Genomic DNA, 8,167 nt, shown 5'->3' with positions numbered 1-8,167 from the left:
CACAGGCAGCAGTGCTCAGATATCAGCAAGGGGGGGATGAGAGGGAAGGAGGGGTGCACACCCAATATAGACCCTCCTGGGCTGCCCAGCTCCCACCAGCTCCTGGAAAGCCGTGTCCCCAACCCCTGGGACAGCCTTCCAGCTCTGGTTCAAGCACACTTTCCCCTTTAAGATGTGGGATCTCCGTGCCAGGGTCTGACCTCGGCATCCTCAGCTGAGCTGGATTAACGGGGCAGAGGGAAGGGGCCCGCTGAGGGAAGCAGGGCCTCCCAGGGCTCCCCACACACGGCCATAGGGCTCTGTGGGGCTGAGCAAATGCGGGCACAGCCAGCACTGTATGCAATGGGAACATCCAGAGAGCAGTGGGTGGAAGGACATGTGGCCATGCTGGGGAGCACAGAGCTCTGGGGGGGCTTTTAGATGCTCTGTACCAGGAATGCTGCTACCATGAAGGACTTCACTGAAATCACTCTTTGCCCTGAGGCTCTGGAGCGCAGTGAGGTAGGGCTGGGGTAGGGGTGCCACCTGATGGGTCTCCATAATGCAGTCCCCACAGTGCTGTGCATCATTGCTTTCATGCAGACTGAGTTCTGCAACCCCGTCTTTGAGGGAGAGGAGCCCCTGGCAGTGCCTCCAGCTGAGCAGCCACTGGATGAGGATGGGGTGGGAGCCACGTCACCCCATGATGCCTTCGGTACCTGCGTGGGGTTTGTGCATGCGCCCGTGTCCGTGGGGCCACCAGGAGCTCACCCATGGGGGTGTGGGGATGTATGGGGAACTGCTGGCACCCTGGGGACAAAGAGCTGGGCTCAGGGGGTGGCACAGGGCTGGGGATATGGCAGCACCCCACTCTGCCCACTCTCCTCACCCTCCCCAGGCCGGCAGCTCTGGGTGCAGGCAGGCTGGCAGTACCGAGCTGACTGCAGGTTCACCTGGCTCTGCGTGGCTCTGATGAGTGCCGTTCTCCTCTTCCTCATCTCCCTCCTGCTGGGCATCATCATCCACCGTGAGTGTCGTGTGCAGGGAGAGCAGGGGGACTGTGCTGTGACCTGGGTGGGCTTCCAGAGCTCCCTCCCCATGCTACATCCATCCCCCTTGGTGCAGAGCTGACATCCCCACCACCACCCCACTCCCCGGCTGCAGCCCTGCCTGCCCGCAGCTCCGCCACCACCACTGTGACACCCACCCAGAGAGACCCCCAGGACTCCAAACCCTCCACCCCAACCCATGGCCAACCACCTGCAGCCAGCACTCCAGCACTGGGTAAGTCCCCACATGGGCTGCACACTATGGTGGCCACATCCCCATATCCCCTAACCCAAACCCATTTGTAATACGCAGTGTGTGGTGGGACCCTGTATGGCCCCGAGGGCTCCTTCAGCTCCCCCAACCACCCTGGTCCATACCCACCCCATGCTCTCTGCATATGGCACATCGAGGTGGCAGCTGGCATGGCCATCCAGCTGACCATGGATGCATTCAGTGTGGAGGGCACTGCCTCCTGCCTCTTCGACCGACTGGAGCTCTATGAGGAGCAGGGAGCCCGGGGGGGCACTGCCAGGTAGGGCTGTGTGTGCCCAAGGAGGGGGTGGCATATCCAGGGATGGGGCAAGCAGTGCTATTACCCTCACTATGCCCCCAGGTTCTGTGGCAGCGTGGTCCCCCCAACCTTTAACAGCATCTCCAACCACCTGCGTGTCACCTTTGTCTCTGATGGCAGTGTGGGGGCACCAGGCTTCAATGCTCGGTACCGGGCTGTGGCCCCCAGTGAGAGTGAGTACATAATGTGGGTTGGCCCCAAAATACGCAGGGGTACAGGTATGGGGTTGGTATGGGTATGGATGTTGGAATGGGAATGGGAATGGATATGGGTATGAGTATTGGTATGAGTATTGGTATGGGTATGGGTGTGGGTATGGGTATGGGTATGGATATGGGTATGGGTATGGGTATGGATATGGGTATGGGTATGGATATGGGAATGGATGTGGGTATGGGTATGGATATAGGTATGGGTATGGGTATTGATATGGGTATGGGTATGGGAATGGGTATGGGTATGGGTATGGGTATGGGTATGGGTATGGGTATGGGTATGGGTATGGGTGACCAGCCCAGATACCTGCACTCACCCCGCAGAGAGCTGTGCATGGGATGAGCACTTTTGTGACCAGGGGCTCTGCATCCACCTGGGCTTTGTCTGCGATGGGTTCCATGACTGTGAGGATCGGAGCGATGAGGCCAACTGCAGCGTGAAGCACAAAGGTGGGATGGCAGCGTGTGCCCCCCCCCCAGCCCTGGGGAGGTGATGGTAGAGGGAAATGGGGGCACAGCTGCCGTGTGTGTGTGTTTTGTGTGTTCCCAGAGTGTGGGGGGCCGCTGACAGCCCTGGAGGGGCACTTCTCCACCCCGAGCCACCCCCAGCCATATCCACACCAGCAGGTGAGAGAAGGGATGCTGGGAGGAGGAGGAGGGCAGGAGGAAGACCTCCTCCTCCTGTGCCCCTGTCTGGCTTCATGGCTCTCATGGCTGTCCCCATAGCTGTGCCTCTGGCAGATCTCTGTGCCCCTGGGCCACGTCATAGACCTGCACTTCCACAACTTCAGCCTGGAGTCACACGAGGATTGCAGCTTTGACTTCGTGGAGGTTCACGACAGTGCAGGCACTGGAACTGCCAGCCTGATGGGCAGGTGTGGGTCCTGTGGGTCAGCTGGGGAAACTGAGGCATGGAATGGGCTGCTGGAGTGAGCCAGAGGATGAGCTTTAGGGTTCTACATACCCAGTGTCCTCTCTTACCCCATGTCCCTGCAGGTTCTGTGGCCACCAGCTGCCACCCACCCTGACCTCATCGCGCCACGTCATGACAGTTCTCTTTGTGGCAGATGAAGGAGTAGCAGACACTGGGTTCTTTGCCACCTATGAAGCCCGCAATGCCACAGAGAGTAAGTAGCCAGACAGGGAGCAAGGTGCCAGCAGGGGCTGCATGGTCTCCATCCTTGGGAGATGGATGCATCCTATGCCCTGCCTTGGCAGAGACCTGCAGCCCCACAGAGTTCTCCTGTGGCAATGGCGAGTGCCGGGCACTGGAGTCTGTGTGTGATGGCTGGCACGACTGCCCTGATGGCACCGATGAGCTGAACTGCACCGGGGTCTCCTACCCTGCATTTGGTGAGTGCCCATGGCTGGGGGACACCCCCTGTCAGCCATCCCACATCCCACCTACCCCGGGTGCACACCTGGAGGCCATCAGACCCTCTGTGATATATAACCTCTAACCCTAACCCTGCATCTCTCTCTTCAGGCTCCATCTGTGAGCCTGTGGAGGTGGAGATGTGCCTGGGGCTGGGCTACAATGCCACCTCCTTCCCCAACATCTGGCTGGCCATCCCGGACCAGGCAGGAGCCGCTGAGGTGCTGCAGGACTATCAGGTGAGGTGCTGGGCTGCAGGTGGATGCTCTGCACCATCCTGTTCTCACTGCTTCTCTCCTGCAGACTCTGATGGAGCTTGCATGCTACCAGCACCTCCGCCTGCTCATCTGCAGCCTCTTTGTGCCCAAGTGCACTCCGGATGGGGGTGTCCTGCAGCCCTGCCGTGCTGTCTGCCTGGCTGCTGAGCTGCGCTGCCAGCACTCCCTGGGTCTCCTTGGCATCCTCTGGCCCATCAACTGCAACATCCTGCCTGATTCCAATGACCCCGTGGAGTGCTTCCAGCCCTGAGATGGCAAGGAAAGAAGAGTAGGAGCTGCAGAAGAGCCCAGTGCTGCCCTAAACCTCCATTCTACTCCAGCTGTAACATGTCCTGCACTGAGGCCTTCCAGTTTGCTCTGTGCTCAGCTCAGTGCCCAGATGCCACGGGCTCTTTGCAGGACTGATTTCCCATAGAGAGACTCTGAGCCCTCAGCAGCAGAGCTGTTAATGCTCCATGAATGGAGCAGGGCTGGACCAGGCTGCAGGTTGTCCCCCAGTCCCAGAACCAGCAGAATAAAGAGCATGAGCAGCTGATGAAGTGATGGAGCAGATGTATTTGGAGACGGTCTGCATATGGGTCCCACCAGATTATTACTAGGGAAATGGAGGAATGGGCTAAGAGAGGGAAGCCAGGAGTGTGGGCTGGAATAAAAGGGCACAGGACTGTCCCAGCTGCGGGGATGACATGGGCTGGTTGTTGTACCCTCAATGGGATGGGAGATAAATGGGTCTTGGAGAGTGTCATGCAGGCAGCTCCATGGTGCAGGGAGCAGAACTCACTCCAACCAGGGCTCTGCCCTTTCTGGCCATGCTGGCACCAGGCCACCCCACTGGCAACACCCTGTGGCCACAAACCAGCTCCCAGCTGACCAAAACCAACAGCCCCTTCACACCTGGGGGGGAGCAGCCAGGCCGCATGCAAGCACATGACTTTTAGGTATGTGGACCAGGAAGGCTCAGCCAACAGTGTCACCCACAGCACCGCACCCTGCAGCATCCCTTGGATGCACTCGGTGCTGGAATGGATTCAAGGAGAGCTGGGAGTGCCTTGCAAAGCCCAGCACTGTCTCAGCTTTGTTGCATGCCTGCAGTCTCGCTGCCTGCACCTGCAGCCTGATGCATCCCTGCACCCTCTGCAGCCCGCAGTGCTGGCACTGCCACAGTGCATGTACCTCACTGTTCCTCTTGCCTTATCCCTTCTGCCAGGCACAAAGCACCAGCCAGGGCATCACACACCTTTAGGGCTCCTGCTCCTTTCTCTAACTCTGCTTCTTTCCTTTCTCTCCTTCTGCTTTCCCTCTGTTTTCTCTCACATTCCCCATTCCATCTTGCTGTCCTGCTGCCCAGATGCCTTCAGCGCTGATGATTCTCATCCCACGCCTCCCCTCGCCCCGCTGTGCTGTTTGTCTGCCTCTCCCTTCCCCCTGCTTACGGAGCTTCCGACACCGCGGGATTAGTTTTCTTTTTCCCCTTGTCTTGTAGCTTTTGGCTCCCAGGGCCCGTGATTTCCTTTGGAGTTTGGGAGGAGAGACGTGGGGAGGAGGGGGGGGGAGGTGGAGAGGCAGCCTCTCCTCGGGCCTTCGTCAGAGCAAAGCGGTCAGGAAGAGCTGCAGCCATCCCAGCGGAGCACAGCGGGCTGTGGGGACAAGGAGCTGGTGAGTTGAGGGGGGCATGGGCATAATGGGGTCCCAGCTCCAGCAATGGGGCAAAGAGGAGCCACATTTCTCCTCCTTTTCCTCTTTACTGCAGCCGTCACATCCAGGAGAGGGGAGAGAGAGATTTCATAAGGGAAAGGCCATGGGGAATGGGCTGGGGGCTGTGCTGGGGATGGGAGGGCTGTAGGGTGGTCCCAGCACTGGGGTGGTCCCAGCACAGCCCCATGCGATGATGCTGTAGCCCTGGATGGTTGTGTGGGGAGCCGGGTGGCTCGGAGCAGAGCTGGCTGTGGGGATGCTGCCAAGGGCAGGGCCACGATGCAACTGGAGCTCCCGAGCTGCCGCCCTGCCATGTAATGCTGTCTATTGAAACCACAGCCCATGCACGGTGTCACCATGAGCATCCTGCCAGCAGAGCCCACCACCCTGAACCCGGCATGCAGCTGTGCACTGCCATCACCTCCCCTGCGTGGTCCCCTCCTGTTTCTGGCACCGCCACGGTCTGGGTGGGCAATGGGGATGTTGCAGCAGGTGCAGGTAGTGCCTGCCAAAAAGGCAACTAGGAGAGAATTGAGGGCAGCTGCAGGGTGCCAGCCTTCTGAATGGGTGCCCACAGGACTGTAAGCTGTGTTCTGTGCCCCCTCCCAGCTCCTGCATGGAAGACGAGATGAAGCAGCTCTTCCTCCTCTTTCTCCTTGGGCTCATCAGCAGCTCTGTGCAGATTGAAGACAACAAGATCCCCAGGCAGTGCTCAGGGCAGCCGGGCATCCCAGGCACCCCAGGCTTGCATGGGGGTCAGGGTCTGCCAGGCAGAGATGGACGAGATGGCCGGGATGGGGCGATGGGGATGCCAGGAGAGAAGGGCGAGATGGGCCCACCAGGTAAGTAAGGGGTCATGTCAATAGGGGACCCTCACCATGGGAATGAGCTTGTGTCTGAACATTGGCACAACTCTATATTGCTGAGCTGGGAGGAAATCCCACAAAACCCCCCCGCTTTGTGCTGCCACCACCCTTCTTCCCCTGCATGGATGGCCCTCCAAGAGTCAGCAGCTTGCTGCCACCAGCACCACTGTGTTTCTCCCTTCCTTCCACCTCCTGCTTCAGGAACCCCAATGTGGGTACAGCATCCATTCCTTGGCTCCTTAGGGTTGATCTGCCTATGCTGCACCCCCAGATAGAGTGGCAGCACCCATGGGATGCTGAACCCCACTGGGATGGGTCTGGGCAGCTGAGCTGGGGGAGTTCGAATGTTACACTGTCCCCTCTGTGCTCCCTCCAGGAGCTCCTGGACCCCGTGGGGAGATGGGCAGCCCCGGTGTGGATGGCCTGCATGGTGAGAAGGGGGCACAGGGTGAGTGTGCAGTGGCCCCCCGCTCTGCCTTCAGTGCCAAGCGCTCCGAATCACGCAGCCCACCTCTGGCCGACCAACCCATCCGCTTCGATGTGGTCCTGGTCAATGAACAAGGCCACTATGACCCCGCTACTGGCAAGTTCACCTGCGAGGTGCCCGGCCTCTACTACTTCGCCGTCCATGCCACTGTCTACCGTGCCAGCCTGCAGTTTGATATCATGAAGAACGGGCACTCCATCGCCTCCTTCTTCCAGTACTACGGGAACTGGCCCAAGCCCACCTCGCTCTCAGGGGGAGCCCTGGTTCGCCTGGAGCCCGAGGATGAGGTGTGGGTGCAGGTGGGAGTCGGGGACTACATCGGCTTCTACGCCAGCGTGAAAACAGACAGCACCTTCACCGGCTTCCTCGTCTACTCCTACTGGCAGAACTCAGCTGTCTTTGCCTGAGCGTGAGGCTGGGGATGGGGACCCCATGGGCACCCATTGGGGATGGGATCTGGCCATATGGGAGCCGGGATGCTCAGTATCCTCCCTCTGCCCTACTGTGGCTTCATCACCTCATGCCAGGCAGGGGCACGCTGTCCCTGCTACCCCATGCAGCGCTGTGCCAGAGCTAAGCATGATTGTGTGCACCCAGCTTTAGGGCTCTATGCCCTAAATTCTGGGAGCTGCAGTGACCCGATGGCCGCGTTGTCTGTAAGCACACAGCATCCCCCCCCGGTCAGCTTCTCCCTGCGGGCTGTCCGGCCGCTGGCACGGCGAGGGGCCCATCCTGCCATGTCCCAGGGTGGGCAAACCATCCTGCCTGCATCACTGATGTCCCCCATCCTCCAGCCGCCCATCTCCTCCTTCACCAGCAATAAAAGGGGTCTTCATCCCTGCGCCTGCTGCTGTTCGGCCCTGCCTTGGGGTTGGAGGGGCGGCACTCGGGGGGCTGCACGGAGCTGTGCCGCATCCCAGCGCTGAGGACAAGACGAGAGCAGCCAGCACAGCCGCTAGATGGAGGCATCGGCATCTATTTGCTTCCTCCCTCCCTGTGCGCCTTCCCCTAAAATCATCGAGGGGAGGGGATGGGGCGGGACTCCCCTCCCAAACCCCGATTTCAGTTCACTTCAGTGCGCGACGTTGCGTCTGGGGGTCGCGTCCCCGCATGGACCCCCTCCCCTTGGTGCCATGGGACAGGCTGGGAGCCCCTACAGGGCTGGAGACATTGAGGTTGGAGCAGGGGGAATTATTGCCCTCTGCCGTGTCCAGGACTTGGGGAGTTCGCCAGCTCTCTCCCATCCCGGGCTGCAGTGTGAGAGCAGTGATCCGCTTGGGAGAAAGGTCCCTATTTTTAGCCGTGGAACGAAGAGTTTCCTCATTCCTGCCCAAAATAGGTCCTGCGGGGATAAGGGACGAGCAGGGAGGGGGCTTTTGGCTGGGGGCCGAACTCCTTCACCCAGCAGCCGTGCTGCCCATCAGGCTGAGGATGAGCAGCCCCACAATGCAATGAGCAAACCCTACAGACCTTGGGACCACGCAGGAGCCAAGGGCACATCACTGCATCACACCTGGGCACACAGCAATGACCGGGACCACCCTCAGCCCCACAAGGACTTGCAGAATCTATAGGGCCAGGGGTGAGGGCTCGCTCCCCATGGGAGCCCTGCAGCTCCCTCCCAGCCCCAACCACAGGGTCACGTTGCAGC

The 8,167-nt window shown here is 60.0% G+C and overlaps 2 protein-coding genes across 2 annotated transcripts; both read left to right on the top strand.

Moving 5' to 3' along the window:
• Positions 1-174: 174 nt before the first annotated feature.
• MFRP (membrane frizzled-related protein) lies at positions 175-4,007 on the top strand. Its single transcript, XM_085525821.1, has 13 exons — positions 175-501; positions 583-694; positions 878-1,006; positions 1,105-1,263; positions 1,342-1,561; positions 1,643-1,773; positions 2,140-2,265; positions 2,366-2,442; positions 2,542-2,690; positions 2,812-2,942; positions 3,034-3,168; positions 3,302-3,429; positions 3,494-4,007. Exons 1-13 carry the CDS (start codon positions 421-423, stop codon positions 3,716-3,718), a joined length of 1,803 nt encoding a protein of 600 aa, XP_085381947.1. The 5' UTR covers positions 175-420; the 3' UTR covers positions 3,719-4,007.
• A 1,047-nt stretch (positions 4,008-5,054) lies between these two features.
• C1QTNF5 (C1q and TNF related 5) lies at positions 5,055-7,357 on the top strand. The gene is made up of 3 exons (XM_015884219.3): positions 5,055-5,124; positions 5,773-6,005; positions 6,406-7,357. The coding sequence occupies exons 2-3, from the start codon at positions 5,780-5,782 to the stop codon at positions 6,921-6,923; spliced, it is 744 nt and encodes a 247-aa protein (XP_015739705.1). The 5' UTR covers positions 5,055-5,124; positions 5,773-5,779; the 3' UTR covers positions 6,924-7,357.
• The last annotated feature ends 810 nt before the right edge of the window (positions 7,358-8,167 follow it).

Source organism: Coturnix japonica, chromosome 34 (assembly GCF_054131305.1).
Source record: "Coturnix japonica strain WE chromosome 34, WE-NBRP24, whole genome shotgun sequence".
NCBI lineage: Eukaryota > Metazoa > Chordata > Aves > Galliformes > Phasianidae > Coturnix > Coturnix japonica.
The sequence above is the reverse complement of the archived record's forward strand: the minus strand, read 5'-3'. Positions and strand labels throughout refer to the sequence as shown.

Coding starts and splice junctions, on each gene's coding strand:
- MFRP (XM_085525821.1), top strand. CDS start 421: ATGCTCTGTACCAGGAATGCTGCTACCATGAAGGACTTCACTGAAATC. Junction 695..877: donor GTCACCCCATGATGCCTTCG/GTACCTGCGTGG, acceptor CACCCTCCCCAG/GCCGGCAGCTCTGGGTGCAG. Junction 1,264..1,341: donor AGCCAGCACTCCAGCACTGG/GTAAGTCCCCAC, acceptor TGTAATACGCAG/TGTGTGGTGGGACCCTGTAT.
- C1QTNF5 (XM_015884219.3), top strand. CDS start 5,780: ATGGAAGACGAGATGAAGCAGCTCTTCCTCCTCTTTCTCCTTGGGCTC. Junction 6,006..6,405: donor GGGCGAGATGGGCCCACCAG/GTAAGTAAGGGG, acceptor TGCTCCCTCCAG/GAGCTCCTGGACCCCGTGGG.